At 43.1% G+C, this 18019-nt stretch overlaps 1 protein-coding gene across 3 annotated transcripts in view; it reads right to left on the reverse strand.

Moving 5' to 3' along the window:
- Positions 1 to 18019, reverse strand: part of LOC139773841 (zwei Ig domain protein zig-8) — a 166617-nt gene that overhangs the window by 11953 nt on the left and 136645 nt on the right. The window contains exons 1-3 of one of the 3 annotated variants that reach the window (XM_071708612.1): positions 11362 to 13703; positions 6223 to 6691; positions 1132 to 1298 (exon numbers count right to left, since the gene is read on the reverse strand). In XM_071708612.1, the coding sequence (XP_071564713.1) occupies positions 1132 to 1298; positions 6223 to 6250 (195 nt within the window). In that variant the 5' untranslated portion in view covers positions 6251 to 6691; positions 11362 to 13703. Of the gene's footprint in view, positions 1 to 1131; positions 1299 to 6222; positions 6692 to 11361; positions 13704 to 18019 lie in introns of those variants that run through there. The other 2 variants (XM_071708611.1, XM_071708613.1) reach the window with 2 other exon arrangements.

Below are 18019 nucleotides of genomic sequence, written 5' to 3' on the forward strand. Positions count from 1 at the left end.
GACTATCGATATATGCGAAACCAGTTTCGTGGCAGAGCGGCGTTCTTAAAGAAGTTACGATCGGTTGATCGTGTGTAGTCATGCTATCTCGTACTTATGCGATCAATCGCTAATTCTTCATTCTTCATTCTCAATACATTTATTCGGCAAGTTTAAATGCAAATGTGGAGAAACAATGTGCTAAAGAAGTAATGTCGCAATTAAAAGTGACGTGACGATACGATCAAATGTTAAGATATTTTCAGTTATAGAACAGTCTATAGAACCGGTGGTTCTATAATTGCAGGAGAGGAATTTTCAAAGCGACATAATTCATCGACGCTCGATACACAAAAAGAATGCTTCCACTCACTGTATAAGAAGAGCGGTTAATAATGCAGGAACATAAACGCTAACATCGCCTGCCTTTTTCATGAGACGCCGGCTCCGTGCACGATGAAGGAACAGTAATGTTTATTTAATAGCCCCATTTACGTTGGACGAACCGCGCCACGGACTTCACCGTGTAAGAACAGCGATTTTATATTTCATAAGCGAAGCGTGTCCCCATAGAGCTGCACTTGTTCGCGTTGCGCGCATGATCGCCATCGTTGTAATTATACCAAGTTGTAATTATAACAATAAAGAATAAAAATTGTGAAAGAAAAAAACTCGATAATATAAATTTTACACGTGGATTAAATTAATATTCACGATCGATGTCGACCAGTTAAATGCTCTAAAATCTTAATAAAACGCAATGGCACGAGGTATATCGTGATTCTCTCGCCAAAGTACCCTTTAAGAATAATTAGCTCCTTGTATTTTATCTCAGTAATTCGCGCTTGTTACTTTTTTACTGACACTTTTCGTACGACTCGGATGACACTTCCAACTTTCCATTCGTGGACCATCGATCGATTAGAAAGTCGTTTAACGGGTCTCTTTGGTGGCGAGCGAGCGGGCGAATCTGGCGACGTGACGCGCCGTTAAAGTATCCGCTACGATCGCGAGGAAGGGTCGCAAGGTCGTTCGTGCGGCCCTACCCTTAAATTATTCAACAGCGACGTGGGGTAGCTGACCAGTGCGCTGTCCGCTTAAGATATAGCGCCTCTGGTCACGAACCAGACGATGGATTTTCCGATGGCTCACCGTTCGATTCCCCAAGTTCTTCACCTTGCACACGAGATGCACCGTTTTCCCCACCAGACCGGTGAAGTTTGATTGCATAGAGATGTCGAAGTGAGGCCCGGTGCCCGGCGTCGGCCATTCCTCCAGGAAATCGGTCCGAAAGTTTCGTAGACATGACGCTATACCACCTGAAAGCAAACGTGCCCGTACGATTAATGCCGATCCCTCGGGAGGAAACCATTATCGACAGAAAATTTAAGATTGCGCGGAGAACAGATTCATCTGATGTGATTTGCAGTTAAAAATAAGATTCCCTGATGACGAGATTATGAGATCAATCTTGCACAGCGTTACTTCTCGTTCTTGATTAATGGTTGAATGACAAGAATAACGTGCTGCCACAAATTTTCTATCCCATTTTTAACGCGGTCACCCCCAGATTGCCAAACTAGCAACGGAATAAATGTCCCATAATTTTTTACGGCACGTCCGCGCGCTCGAAATGTTCCGTACGCTCGAACTCGGCGTCTATGGAATGTTTTGAGCGTCCGCCAACTCCCGGCGCCCGGCGGATTTACGATGTATTGCATTTTCGCGAGGCCACTTGAATCTCTCGAAACGGCGTTATAGGCCGAGAAACTCCGGGGCATCAGCCCGTTAACCCGTTCGCGTCACATCGGAGATCGTACGTAGCATCAACGTCACGGATTGTCGCGTCACGTCAGTTCGCGCACGTGAAAGTTCGCGTGGCAGTACGTTCGCGAACGGACCTATTTAAATACATCACATTATATCTTGACGTGACGGTAACGTTCCTTTTCGTGACGGCAGCGCGACGTTACGGCCGGATTTCCCCTGAAATCTGCGCGTTACCGTGCATACACGCATACTGTGCATTTACTAGCTGCTAAGCTTATCGCGCGTGCTATTCGAGAGATATTTTTCCTCGCGTATCTCGTGAACGTTACACAGAATGTACGGAAAGATTATCCTATTGAAATAAATTAATTCTACGGAGGAGACCGCCGCGCGCGCGAGGTGGGAAACACAGTGGCGGATTTATTAATAGTTGTACGCGAAGCACGCGCTTTAAGCATCAGATTAAGATATTAACTGCAATATCGATCGTACGCTGAAACTTTTTTAAACCGTCTTTTTTGTTAAACCGTCATTGCGGACGTATCCAAAATTCTCGATATTTAAAAAATATTTCGCTGCAGCGCGACACAGTTTCTTTTGAAACGTGCGACTTGTTTTTTTTTTTTTTTTTTTTTTTTTTTTCATATTAATTCAATGTATCTCTTTTCTAACTGAGCTTTATTTTTCTGCATTGAAAACTTTCGTTCCGAAAAAATAAATCTTGAACAAAATACGGATTGCAAAATTTTCGTTGGAAAAAAAATAAAAAACTCGTAACATATTTCAAAAGTAGTCCTAGTTTCCACAGTTTTCGTTTTCACGTTGGATTTCGTTAACTAGTAACGGCAGTCTTTGATTGAATTCACTTTTCAACACACAGCTGGCTTTGTTGTGACACAAAAATCGACAAACATTATTTGCAAAATAATGAACGCGGAAATGGCACACATCTGGTCCGTGTGACTGTTTCGCTCTAATTTTCGGTTACAAACGAATATTATCATTAATAATATGTATAGCGCAATTTAGCCAGCGCAATGTAAATATTTAGTTGGAGATCACTCTTCATATTATATATTATCATTAAATTACAGCCAGTGTTTCGAGCCAAATATTCATATAATTTGTCTTATTAAGTTTTTATTAGCTTCATATTCTATAATTTTAAAACAATGCAGTGTTATACCTTTTGTATGAAATGTGCAATTGTAATTAAAAATACAATTTAATTAAACATCTTTCTACCTCTTTGATAAATGTACCCCAAATGCGTCCCAGTGAAATACTCGTGCCGCATGTTTTTTAAATAAACAAACATTTACATATTAATTTATGCGTTACGTTATATGCAAAAGTATATTTTTCTGGAGAAAAATATGAAAGAAGGAATAGACATAAATCTTTGGCACAACTTAAATTGCAAGTACCGGTGCTGTTGCGCGCCATTTCGAGATAACTAATGCAACTGTTCTCTCCGGCGTTGACAATAATTCATCCGTTTCGCACGTAATCCGCATTCTTACACTCGAATTCGCGATTCTTGATTAAGACGAAGGAAATACACGAGGCAACTGGCGGCGCAAATACCTGGAGCGTACGCACGAACTATCGCCAACTCCGGAATTGCACTTCCGGATCAGCTGTGTACGGGCAAGCACTTTCTCAGTTGCGAATTATATTTCGTCAAGTGCTTCACAAAGCCAGACAGCCGTATGCCGCGAATTTCCGACTGCGCGATGTTTAGGGCGAGTTCGCGATTAGTGCGGAATTGCATGTACTCTCGCTCGTTGCTCGGAGTTGATTTCAACCGGGATGGAGATACTTGCTCTACTTCCTCACCACATATTGTCAGCGAATATTTAACCACAGAAGAGATCCTTGGAATTATCATAATTTAATTAGGCTGGTTTTAGGCGCGATTCAAGTTGCAGAAATGTATTATTCAAGAGTAAAAAATGCATACCGAGATTAATTTTAATCTTTTATGAACTTGTAACAATTGAGAAATATTTAAAGACACTCAAATCTTGAACATATTTGTATAAAGAATAGATAAATATATATAAAAAATAGAATAAAACTTATAATTATATTTGCTTATTTTTTTTGTTTTTTATTTCACAATCAATGTGAATTCTTTTTTCTGCTCTTCTTTTAAAATTACATTCGCGCGATAAAACTGACGCATTCTTCACGTTTTTAACACCGCCGCAAAACAACGGTTAATCTCCGAGACTTTAACGAGAGAATAGCTTTCGGGCCCGTAAGCGCCATGAAGTTTAAAGGCGACGTAGACGTGCGCGTAATATCAAACTTCATCGATGACGGGATTAAGCATAATCGCCCCCGGCACACTCTATTTCTCTTCGTACCTCCAATTTCGTCGAACTTTTCGAAATACTGGCCAACGTGCCGCGACGTGCCGCTGCGGATAATACGAAACTTCGAAACGAATGGATTTTCCGCGTAGCGTAACGTCGCGCGCGCGCGTATTGTCATAAAATAACCCTCGTAATTGCCTTTCAAAACCTTTCGCTAGTAGAAGCACTTCCGTGACGGGAGAGCCGGGTTCTAGACCATAGGGTTCGTGAGGCCACCACTCATTGAGTCCGTTTCCGAGGCCTCTCGCCGTTGAAGGCGTTCGGTTCCTTCGAACAGGCCCCCTGGCTCGATGCAAGCAAGCTACACTCGCGCGAGCCTCACGTCGTTCGTTTTCCGCTCGCGAAATTAATTTTCCTACCCGAATTCTTCCGCAGAAACTTTCGCCGCGTTCCACGCGAGAAAAGTTCAGCCTGTGCTAAAGCCTCTCATCGAAATTTCCGAGCGAGGAATGCCCGCCAATTGGAGCGACGACATTTATTTCCGTGCCGACGTATTCAATTAGGACTGGTTCAATTGAGACGTAAACTACTTAACTGTAGTACCTTCTTTTTATGCTCGTCTATATTTTTGAATACCTGTAGCTGTACCCATAAGATATTTCTAGCAACTGTCTATTCTATATATACTTAATTAAATCTTTCCGTTTTCAAATTATTTACCTGTATTCAGTCCGTTCCAAAAAACTAATTTATTTTGTGTGTGTGATGAGAGAAATAAATTACCTTTATACTACTACAAATGACTGTTGATATGAATTAATCTTACGCGATTGCTATTACGCTTTGCGTTCAAAATAGAATGTTTAAATATGTATACGCATATTTAATGCGTGTATTAGCCGGACGCGAAAGGGAAATATCAAGTTATTAATCATTTTTCGTTCCATATGCAAATTAAATTATACGGATGTGGAAATAGCTGATAATAAGTAGTCACGACATTTCACGTTTTATATTTCATTCCAATGCAATAACAATTTTTCGTGTGACAAAACACCTGCGTTTCCGCATATCTTGTCGATAATTGTTATGATTGTTAATGCGAGCGAACACAGGTATGCAGATGATTTAAGTGCACTTTCCGCCGACACGTGAAAAGCGATCCGATTAAAATCTCCTTAGTAGGGAGTTACGTTGTTGACGCAATGGGCTTGCTACTGATTTGAACGACCGTGTCGGTGGATTGGGTTTTATGGTCCTTTTAAACGGAAGGGAGTTGAAACAAGTTCACCCCTGCTGATTATCGGATCGACCGAGAGGCGTTCTGTTATGCCAGAAATTAATTTTGTTCTGGAAGCTGCGCGAACATGGACTTTCACTTCGTTACGTATCGACAGTTTCGGATGTCACTTTATAGCTTTTCTTTATTAAAATTCGAAAGAACAGTTTAATTTTACGTAGCAATTTACCGGCTCCTGTTTTCGCTGAGAGAATACTTTATTAATATTTCTTTTTTTTTTATCCGAACTTCTCTATTAATAAATTACTGAAATTTTTGTTTAATCCAATCTTGCGATCTTTTGTTAATCTTCAAATCTTTGCATATGTTTTCCAATTTTCGTGATCAGTCTGTCAAATATTATTTTTCATCTATAATCAACTTTATTTCTTCAAAATCGCTTGTGTCTGTCTGTCTGTCTGTCGCAAATATACTGTGTGTAAACTTAGACACACACACACACACACACACACACACACACACACACACTCTTTCTCTCTCTCTTTCTCTCTGATCGGCCCTCGAGATATACTGAAGGTAGGAGATAGCTAAAGATAAAGACGCGTTTGCGAAGCAAGTTTATCATAGGCGATGGATTATCCATAATCCTTCGCCGGAAATTAATTTCGCGCTCGAATCCACAGGAACGATTTTTGCGCGAGTTCGATCATCCGCCCATCGCGCGCATCATCGTTGTCTTTCCGATCTTCCTTGATGGAATTTCAACAAAATCGTTTCGGTACTACCGAGAAAAGGATATCACTGCAAACTGATCGAAATTGGAACCACTTCAAGTCGTGAACTAATAGAGAGAGATATCCCTATCTGGATAGGAATGTGGGTACCAGTGTAACCGATAAATCTATTAGTAACCTTCCATCTTTTCTTCACTGCGGTACATCAGATCGATGTCGGCTGAAGCTTGTTCGTAAATTGTAGAAAGTCGCTTCAATCCAAAGAGGATAGTGTAAAGTATGTCGGTCGGTTTTACACACGACCGTTATAATTATTTCATACTCTAACGTCCCGTGAGAAAGTCCCGGGCAACGCTATCGCGACTCATCCGTCAACTCAGAGGTGGATTCTTTCGGACATTGAAGGACAACGGTTGGCTTGGCCAGCCGGCCGCAAAATCCTATTTCCCGTTGTTCCTTGTTCCTCCATTGCAATCCGGCTTCCTCCCCGCAGTCGGATAAACCAACTTTGTTTCCTAGCACTCGAGTACCTCGTATTTCCCTTTTTATTTCTTTTTCTTTCGATGGACAGCTAGCGCGAGCTTCTGCGGGCAGCGGTTACGTTTCGACGGTTGAAAGAAGAGGAAGAAGAGAGCGAAAGAGGCAAACTGCAATTACAAAAAGCTTGATTTCGAGTGTGTCTGTGTCATTGGTATATCGGTCGAGACCGTCGGAAATGTTTGGAAGATCCAAAAGATTAATTTGATTATCGATTCGCTGCAGCGAGCTCATTTATTTAAAGATTTGAGTAGATTAATCAAGTCACTGTTAGCTATCTAAGCACGCATGCGCTAGTGTTTATAGTCATTTCATAACAATTAATGTTAGAGTAAAGGAGTAAATTATTAAATGTTATAATAGGAATAATAATGGGCACGCCGGAATCATATTTTAAATTGCAGATATGATTTGAAAACAATAAAAAAATATAATTAAAAAGATTTCTGTTAACAATCCAATTTCATAAATCTAAAAATACACATACTAAATATCAATGTTTTTATTTTGTTATTTATTGTGTTTTATTGTGCAACGTTTCAATTATACAAAAGTATTGGAAATTTACATAAAAGAACAATTTAATAAAGTAGAAACCCTTTCACACAAATGTTCTACAGTGAAACGTCGCATCATAAAGTTAACAATAATTGTTAACTCTATTTAATTTTGCAGAGCTCGAAGCGCGACCATATTTCAACAAACTTTTGCGGAACAATTAGAAAATATTCGCTAAACAGTTCGTGGCTGCAAGAGAAGTTTCATAAATAGTCGAGTAATTTCGTGTTTGAATTCATTACATTTTTGATGAGTCCCCCGTCCTGGGACCTCCATTCTTATTTGTACTTCTGACTTCGTTATAAAGATCCATTGTGCTTCAACGCGCACCTAGATTTCGTATATCGATCTTACGGGAGGGAATCTCCGAGCCATAACGAACGATTCGTATATCCATTCATTTATCTACCCATATAGCTAACGTCCCGGTCCATGTATACCTATCTACCTGTTTACCCATCTACCTAATGTACTACTTGCGCGTCTCGAAGTTAGTAGACTTTCCGTCTTCCATCGGGCGTACGCCGCACACCCGGGACTCCCTCGATAGGGAGAAGATGGGGCGTAAGTAAGTAACTATCGCGAAAACTTTTCATGCTGCTTTTACTCCCGGCTACAATATGCTTCGCAAGATGGAAATAGCGTTCGGCACGGCTATGTGACCTCGCGCGAAGCTCTCTGCCATCCGGCGGCTGTCAGTGTCGCTAATTTCCGATCAGTCATACGAAAACAGCCGAGGAAGCTCTTAATTCTTCCATTAATCTCCCGTCGCGCTATTTACCTTGCGAATAAGTAACGCGAATAAGCGATGTCACACGTCGTTCCTATTTTTGTCGAACGTACTTGCTCTCCTCGATCGTTAACGAATCTCGCTGCCAATATCGTCTCGTTAGTATCGCCGCTAATGAAGAGACATATCGGCGGATGTAGGAAAAGCGCATAATTCCCCGACTCCATAAAAGTCCGCTGTAAATTGCGCGAGGTTGGTGAATTGCGTAAAGACATACGTTGACACGTAGCGTCGTCTTCTCGCGGATGGTGAAGCGAGGATCAACACATGTCGACACATATCTACGAGTCTCGACTTCGCCGTTGCGATAATCCGCGACGTCCCGGTAGCACGGCTCGTTAAATTTTAACACAGTCGATACGTCTGCGTCGCATAATTCTCTGTCCCTGATAGTGTTAATAATGACACGTCGGTCGCGCGACGGTGCGAATCATGATGGGCCGAGAGCGCTGCGAGAGGCTGTTAATGAGTCGTTAGATAATAAACGTCTGAGGCGTGATGAACGGCGGGCGCGTGGTTACGACTTTCTCGCGACGACAGGAATCGTCGGAGCGGCGAATCAATTATAGCACAAATATAAACGCAATCATTTATTTTTGATTAGTCGCGCGCACGTTATATATATGAACGAATGTAATTGAAAAAGAATTATTCAATTAATTTACGTTACTCGCGAGTTGTTGATGCGTCATCGCAATCGAGATATTTTGGTCTCTGTCATTATATTTTGCGATAAAATTAGAAGCGCACGTTTCTCGTAACAATATCGTCTATTTTTTTAGCGTGATAATATACATTATATACCGTGTTACATTCCAACGTGGTTGAATAAAAGTTACGTCTTTCGCGGCCGATGCGCGACAGTAATTAACTGAAATTTGAATTTTAACGACGAACTACGATGCATGGTTTATCGCCGTCGTTGTTTTTAATTATGCCGTTACGTGTGAAAACAAACGAGTGAACGAGTGCACGGCCGAGGATGAAAAAAAATGACATTGCTTCGCGATGGGAAGTATATGGAATGCGATGGCATTAAAACACAGTTATACCCTCCCGTCTCTTTCTTCTCTTCTCCGGACGCCTTAGTCGAGCTGTGTAACAGAGTTGTCGTGACACATTTCATATTCGGCGAAACGCATACACGCCCGCGACACGTGGGAAAATCGCGCGAGAGTTTTCGCAGCGACGTTGATTTCATCGAAGAAACTTCCAGAGCGAATTCTGCGACGCGCGCGGATAAAGACGAAAATTACTACCTACGCTAATCCGCGTGTAATTCCGTCTTCCCGAAACTTTACCGACGATCCTTATGCAATCCGATAAATCGCACTCAACGCACCTTTACTCTGATGATACTTTCCTTTGAAATTAATTCGTATAATCGTCACTACGTTTATAGATGCATTTTTTATCTTTAACAGCGTTGATGCAAAGCGTTAAAACGTTAGACAGGACGTTGCAGCAATAATTTAAGTTTACTCAAAGTATCATCTTACTTCAACTATTATTTAAGTGTTGGCAAGAGTAACTTATCGCATACGTATACATGTATACACGTACGGCCGCGAAGCGCCATACACTATAATTGAAGCTACATGCTACATGTAGGTCGGTTAAAATATGCACGCGCTGTCATTGCAGAGTCGATGCTCCTTTTTTTTCGTTTCGACGCACAACCCCCGCGAAACGCTATTTTATACGCGCAAAACGAGTAAAATGGGAAATTTCACTAGATGAAATTTCAACGAGCGCGAATTTCATAAAATCGAAAACTGCAGTTTAACTGCTCAAAGCGATTGTACGTCGTGCCGGTGATTAATATACATTTTATTGAAACTTTTATCTGCAGCTGTTCATTCAGCTATTTTAGCTAGGAATTAATACAAACGCGAATGCTGATCGAACGTGCCTGTCCGAACGTTTTTGTTCGCTCATCTCGACGATATTTGATTTAAAGTTCACGAATGAATAGCGCCTAGTTCGCAGACTCCGTTTTTTAAACTACTTTTTTATAGCCGGTATACTGATCAGCGAACTTTCCGAGGCCATGCCTTGTACATTTTCACGAGAAAGTTTGAGAAATTTGTCGTTTGCGCCGAGTGTCAAATATTGGCGTATTTCCGAGAAAATTCTCGACCTTTATCTGTCTGTTTCTAGTAGGGACACATGTGCTCAAGATGCGTTAATAAATAGGGCATACTATACGAATTTTCTAAGACAAGATATATGTGATTAATATCATTAAAAACTCATTAAACATTTGAGGAGATAGTAAAAATGAAAAACGCGGTATAAAAAAATAAAAAATTATATAAAATACTAAATAGTGAAGACGCTTATGACTCGCAGCAATTAATAAATGTGTTTGCAATTCATTAAAACATCAGTACAATCCTCATGTTCAAAAAAGTAGACGGAATAATGCCGGTTTCGATAATTTTATGGTATACGCAATTATGCAAATTGATTCGGCTTTTGCCCTTTATCCTAAGTACAAAATCTGTTATAATTTCTACATAAAGCACTAGGCTGCTGAAACCGACTACAATACATAAAACTCATTAGAATGTTGCATATTGCATGACGGTTTTATATGTTGTCCTATTCTCTAATTTTGTAAATATTCAGCGGGGTTCGTTACGTGTGGCAGTGCTTTTAAAAAGGTGCAAAATATATTTTGATATAACATGTATGTTATATATTCTTCCAACATAATTTTCCATAAAAATTCTCGTCGGCGCGGCGGCAGCCTCTACGATCATCGCGCACATATACGCAGATTGTTGTACGTAGACACGTCGACGAGCTCTTATTTTTGCGCAGGTGACTTGACTGCTTCGAGTCACGAAATATTAATCGGGGGGACGTACGTGCTTGGGGCTTGAACGTAACAGCATATACGGTAGTTAAAGCCACGTAATATACCGCCGTTATTAGGCTCCTCAATAATTGCGCGTGCAATTAACGTGAATACGTCGAATATTAACGCATCGATAGCTCGAGAATCGTGATCTGTTTGATTTACCGGCCGTTACAAACTTGGATTTTCCCAATATTTGAAACATTAAGCTATTAGATTAGCATAGTCGCAATATACGTACATATTATAATGGGAACGTTATGCTAATATTTAGAATACGCGAACAAGAACCCTAAGATAAATCACGTCCAAATCGAAGCTTTTGCCTAATATAATTACGAGGGTAGTCTAAAAAGTTTTGAGCCTAACATCGACTTGAAATGTGTCGATGTTGAAAAATTTGACCGAAAAAATAATGTTTGAGGCTCAAAACTTTTCAGACTACCCACGTATATTATTAAAACGCGTGTTTCCGTAGTGTAATTATGTAAGATCTTTTTCGCGATGCAGAAAAATACTTCGATATATGCGTCTGTCGTAGTCGACATAGATGTGCACAGGGTACTCACCAAAACAAATTATAAAACAGACAAGTGTGGGAAGAGAAGTAGACATCGCTTTTCCCCGGCGTGGCTCATTCACATATTGATATACTATCTCAGACGCATCGCAGTCGTTTTCAGGAGGCGCTAAATGGCGACAGGGGTGGATGCACTAACATACACCGCGCATCGACGATCGCGACATTCCACGCACTCTCGTTTCGGAGACAGAATCACTTCGTACCACCGTACATCCATGCACAACCACTCGCCCGCGAAATGGGGATGTCGTAATCTCTCGCTTTAACGTCGCACAAATTAGAGAACGCGGGGGGGCGTCTCAATTAGTTTTCCCTCGTCGATAAAATCGCGCTAAACGGAACGAGCCCACCGCTTAATAATTCGCTCACTATCACGAAACAATTCTACGACGATACCACATTCTCCCAATTACGGAGCGACGTCGTTAATTGCGTAGCGCGGAAACCGTATCGTGGTTTCGCGAGTCGCGTATCTCGTGCGAACCGCCGCATCTGCTACGCCGAAAAACCGATGCTTCAACAATTTATCCGATATCTGTAATTTATTATTCACGTACACATCGATCGAGAAATGTTGTCGAATCACTGGCGATCTGCGAACAACAAACTTGTTTTTGTTTTTTTTACATTGTGCGAACAACAAACTTGTTTCTTTACATTGCGGCGCGTTGACGTCAGTCGCGATAGCGATAAACTTCGACCTGGTTATTGGCCGCGCGTTGTCGGCCCCTCTACTTAGGCCGATCTCCGCATCGCCGTTATCACTCGGCTCTTCCGACGGAGATTATTCCCCTGCGATCCATATTGATCAATGCCATTTCCATCCGACACTAAGCGGCGTCTTCGTATCTCTCGTTACGTCGACGACCATAAGGTCGCTGAGGATGCATTAGGCCGGTGGTCGTCGTTATTAATGCAATCCACACGATGCGCTGGACGTTCCATCGATCATATTCCACCGCGGTTATTTGCCCCGCGCGCGCGGCTTCGCCGCATTTTTCCGGGCTCGCAATTTCTCTTCCTCAGGGGATCGACTTCGAACGTGCTCCGATAGCGGCGGACACAAACGAGAAAGGCGCTTCCTCGCGCGCTTCCTCTTCCCTTTATTCCTTTATAGCTGTCGTTCGACGATTGGTCTATACAAATCTGCTCGCTTTCACGCTCTCTGTCCGCCGCGCAAAATGTTCCTCGTTCGATTGAGCGCGTTGGCGAGAGACAGGTTGCAGATTCTTTTTCCAACCTTCCAATTGTCTATCGATGTCGGTGTTGCGGCCTAGGTAAACAAGCCTCGCTCGAACAATGGCAGTGTTGTGGCACCCACGAGACGACGCGCTTCACGAGCAGCTTTTAACTTTAACATCTCCCCATCAGCCGCCCGATTCCCCGTAGATGTGACTTTTTTTTTCCACCGCGCTTTTCTCTCGCCGTCTGTTTCGACCCTTCTGTCTAACGCCACCGGCAATTAAACGCAGACCCTCGAGAGACCGTCGATGACGTCCTTCAGGGGTAACGCTTCTATCACGGAGCTGGAATCTGTTTCACGCAAGATTTGTGTTCGGCAAAGCACTGCAGGACGGAATTCGCATACGTATCTGTGATCAATGATCTTCTTATTTAGATTGGCAGCGTTTCTTTTTCTTTCTTCTCAAATATTATTATAATTTTTCGAGCGGGCAGTGAAAGACTTATTGCTGAACGGGTTACTTAGCCACTCCCGCGACAACGGAATATTCGCACGGTTGTCAAAATTTTTCAGAGTTCCAGAATGTCCAGCGACGCTCCGATGTACTTCTGCGTTCTCCGCTTTGATTTCACAGCAATTACGATCGAATAATCGAAATCTTCCGGCACGATCATCCACTCGGCGCGGCGCCAATACTGTTTTCAGACACTGCTTCACTGTACCGTCACCATCACTTCGTCATCGTGGAATCGTGGACCGCACAAGGATTCAGGAGTATTTACGCGCCGAGTCACTGTCTCGCGTTACGCCGTTTCGGGATATGCACGCGAAAACGGCCGGAAAATCGTCTACGGGAGCGGACGTGGGCGAGAACCGGAGGCGAGGTGATAATGCGCACGTACGTCTCCGTCAATTCCAGAGAATCGCACGGGGACGGAGTCGGCGGGGCGGCGTTTTCATGTCATTGCTACTGGCAATTCCACGAAAGGGTCCGCGACGGAGGTCCTCGGGAGCGCGAACGGGCCCCTCTCGCGCGTACTTCGGCCCCCTAACACCACCGGGGAACGCGACGCGCGCGACGCGACGGGGAGAAGGTCGCGGCTCTTTCGAAACGGCGATGCTCCCGCGTCGACGATAGCCGAGGGACTACATTGCGCGAGCGCCACTCGGACGTCGAGCACGCAGCCGCCCCGTTCAGCCCGCGGAACTGCGCCTGTGTGCACCTGCACCCACCCGTGTGGGTGCCTGTACGTGCGTATGTGTGCCCTGCATGTGTGCGCGCGCGACTTCCTCCCCATAGCTCGGTTGTATATCAGACCGGTTCCCCACCCCCGCGAGCGAGCCGCCACCCTTTTACCCCCGTTGCCTATCTCGCGCGCATCCCCCCCTTTCCTCCTCCTCCTCCTCCTTCTTCTTCTTCTTCTTCTCCCTCATCTTCTTCCACTTCTTCTTGTTTGCCTTATTCTTCTTCTTGTTTCCTCCTCTCCTTGTTCCCCCGTCGACCTCTTTCCCTCATCTCCGCTCTCTTTCTTCGTTCTCCTTTTTTCGTCTTCTTCCCCGTCGGTGCCGGGGAAAATCGCGGCCCCGGTCCGATAAGGACGCGAAAAAGCGCGAATCCGGTTATAACTTATGGCCGAGATAATTAAAAGGAGTTACAGAACGATAATGGAGTGCCACCCCTGTCATCTTCTTGCGCGACCTCCGTGCACCAGTGAGAGCTGATCGTCGTCTATCCGCGCTGACTGGCGGTCGCTGAGGATCACCCATTTCTCGGGTCAGGTCGGCAAAGTCTCTCATCGCCCAACTTCCTGACTCTTCTCGCTGATGCGATCCCGAAGACATTCTGTCATCGTGAACACTTGACGAAAAAGCCGCTAACTCGCGTAGATAACGGCGGATAAATGTAAAGTACTTAATTTTATACTTACATTTCGTCTCACTTTTGCTTTCATTTTCTTTTATAATTTTTCTTGGTCTCTCTGATTTTTCCTATGCATTCGCTGAGCGATTTCAATTATTCTAGATAAAGAAATAAACAGTTTGTCACGTTCCTCCTCAGAATGGTGAAACATGTGCAGAAGGCGGGACGGAATTATCATGTTTCAGGACTACGTGCTAAGGACTCGACAGGATCCGCTCAGTTCGGTTGTGCCGCAGTCACGTGTCACCCAACTATACCGACCACATCGGAAAGCCACCGCGGAAAGATCAATAGGCATATCCCACGCGTCTTCGGCATTCCGAGAATACGCCAAGAATTCCGAGAATATTCCCATACCGCCTGAGGAAAATTAACCGACTGACCCGTGATCTTCCCGTCTCTTTATGATATTGACTAGCGATTACCGGAAGCGATCGGTCCTGAGGATTCCTCCGTCTCAGGATGAATTTTGCATTCCGTCAAGGGCTCTCGCCTAACGGCGCGAGAAGGCGAACACTCTCCTGTGGATTATGGATCCTCGTAAGAATCTATAAGAAATGAAACGATCTGGCGGGACGCCGTCAGGTATGGGATTTTATGAACGCGATCGCCGCAGCGATCCTTGTCGCAGAGCATCAGAAACGCACGTATCCTCATCTTGCGCCGGGTCTTGTATCTTAATTGTTCTCCATCGGGTATCGATTACCGACGTACGACGATTCGATGCACCGCGCGTGCTAAGATTAATTGTTATATCGATCTGCCATGAATTTTAATGCGCGCGGAACTCCGCGGAGTAGTACTACTTGATTAGCATTCGCTTTGTCAGAGGTAAGAGCACATTACAGCGCTTCCCGCGACGTGTTGTGAATATTGTCGTCGACTTCAAGTGGATGTACCTTTCTACTTCAACTACTTCCTCTCGCGTCTCGCGAATAATTTCTCCGCTTTGTTCCGCGTCGAGTCATTGCTTTAATTACTCTTAGATTGATCGATTAAATCATATTTCACGTCTATTAAAGAGATAAATCAAATTAAGCGTATCAAAATCATTAATTTATGTTAAATTTAAGCGATCTAATTTAGTTTCAGACATTAGATACTCTCTTATTTTTGCAGGTAGATAATTAAAAAAAATTGTATTTTGAAACATTCGCTTCCTGTTATGACGTAACAATATATCACTTTATTTTCAATCATACATTCTGATATTGCAAATCTGATATTAAATTGCGTATCGCAATTTAATAAATTTATGCGTTTTTAAATTGCAGCGTATTTCTGTGCGCATCGTTTACATAAAAATGCATCGTTAGTTATAAATTTTGTGATCATAGAGATGTATAGGCAACCTTAAACAAAAAAATATCGCTGATAGCTCCATGAGAGAGAGATTCTCTCGTGGATTTTGTGTACGGCTTTTACAGCTCACACGGCTCGATTGTTGTCAATGGCGAGCTTATCGTTGACAAAGGCACGACCCATACAGACAGATCGATGGTTATATTTCCACGCACGTGAATTTCGAAAACGTCCGTCACGATTTATCATCTGACACGCGGTAACCAAACCAACTCGTCCAAACCCCGCGAATATTTGCGATATTTAAATCTACGGACGCATGTCATTACATCATTCATGCGCGTTATACCGTAAAAACCGATATTCCCAGCAAGAATGAAAATTCGAGACCGCAGTGTAAATTTCAATTCGCAAACAAACCTTTGTCGGCCACCCCCTCCCCCCTCCCCCCACGAGAAGGGGCAATGCATCGTGACTTTGAGATGCAATTTTCGCGTCCCTTGCCAAAGGACCACCGATACAGGATGCCAATCAGGTTGGAATTCACGTCGGGAGTCGTGCTATCCGTCCGGTTCAATAGGCATTTGCCTCACATTTCCGAATTCCAAGGATATAATTCCAAGGACCGGGCTGTTCAACGACGCGATGTACGAACGTCCCTTCCCTGGACTTTCATACTTCAGACTTGTGTGGTCAAGAACCTGGTGATCGGCTGGCGAGTCACGACGCGGCGCGGGCTATGAAGAGAGATCAATAGGCAGCGCGTCTGTACGTTCCAGATTCCACGAATGTTCCGAACAGCCTGCGCCCCTGCGCTTTCCTCCAACTCTCGATCCTTCACCTTATGGTTACAGCGCCCGAGTGAAGTGGGCCCTTCTCCGTCAAGGGAACAGCGTCTGCCGGCTACGAGACGCAGGCGAAGCCTCTTGCCGCCGATTCCAAACTATTATCGTCGATTCTAATGCGACCCCTAATGCGAACACTAATGCTTCCGCTGCCTCTTCGTTGTTGAGGCTATTAGTGCGCTTTGCAGGATTTCAAGATTTTCAAGTTGTTCCTCGATCGACGCGCACTTGTGATCTGGGCACAATTGGTCGGTGAAGATACATCATTACGTTTTATTGTTACTAATTATTAATTAATTCTACCATGTTACCTTAAATATTTTTTCATTTTGTTTGGCAAAGCATAAAATGCATTTATTTTATGTGGCTACATCTTTTAATAAAAATTAATAGAATTCTTATTTTATAAATCGAGCCACATTAAAATTAAAACAATAATCATTTCTCCTTTCAGGTCCTTAACTGCTATGAAATACGAGAATGGATCCTGCACGTGAACGTAGTGCGAATCTCTCGCACCGTCGTGTGTCAGTTGTATTCGTAGCTATCACATCGGGCCATCTGGGACATTTAAGGATGATCTTGGTCGCTCTGGGGAATGTTAATGGAATATCTCAGAGAGATGTCTACATATCGTGCAGCGCAATGTGCTCTCGGTTAATCTTGGACAGATTTTGCGCGCTCTAGGGATGTACGAAATGTCCCGTGTCTTTCTACCTTGAGAGACTACACTTGAGATTCTTTCTATTCTTTCCGAAATAATGCGCACAAAACGGAGCGACGTGTACATTGAACGGAGATCCGAAAATTTTTGTCTAGAACGAAATATCTCGTTGGTATGTCTCTGCACGTGCCGGTAGGTAAACCAAGACTAGATATAGAGCGTATACGAAAACCGCATGGCATACTCGACCGCAAGTTTCTCTCTCAAGGAATTTGAACGTTTATAAAATAACATTTATGTAAGTACCTAATTTATTTTACAAAATAATCAAGTAATGTTTCGTTTCATTCATGATTAATTTAAAATCGTTCTATACTAATTACCGATAAATATGTCTACTGCGAAACGCGATATTTCTAAAGTGTCCCAGGCATATAAAGTGATGCGCAACAAAAGTGAATTGGAGACGATTCGTCTAAAGGAAAAATGGAGTTTAAGTAAAGTAAATATACGATGGCAGTTCCAAAGGTGCTTTCGAGTTAGGCGAGAACAAGTTTTACAAGACGACATTCAGCGTTTTTGCGAAGAAAGAAAAATTACATGCAGATAGAGGTAGGAAATATGTTTCGCTGCGTATCCTTGGTATTTGGCTGTCGAGACTAGAAATTGACTGCAAATAAAGAACGGCGAACTGAAAAAAATCGATGAAAAATATTCGTATTCTCTTTC

This window comes from Temnothorax nylanderi, unplaced genomic scaffold (assembly GCF_030848795.1).
Source record: "Temnothorax nylanderi isolate EJ_2023f unplaced genomic scaffold, tnyl_v1.0 TNYL_tig0070_pilon, whole genome shotgun sequence".
NCBI classification, from domain to species: Eukaryota; Metazoa; Arthropoda; class Insecta; order Hymenoptera; family Formicidae; genus Temnothorax; species Temnothorax nylanderi.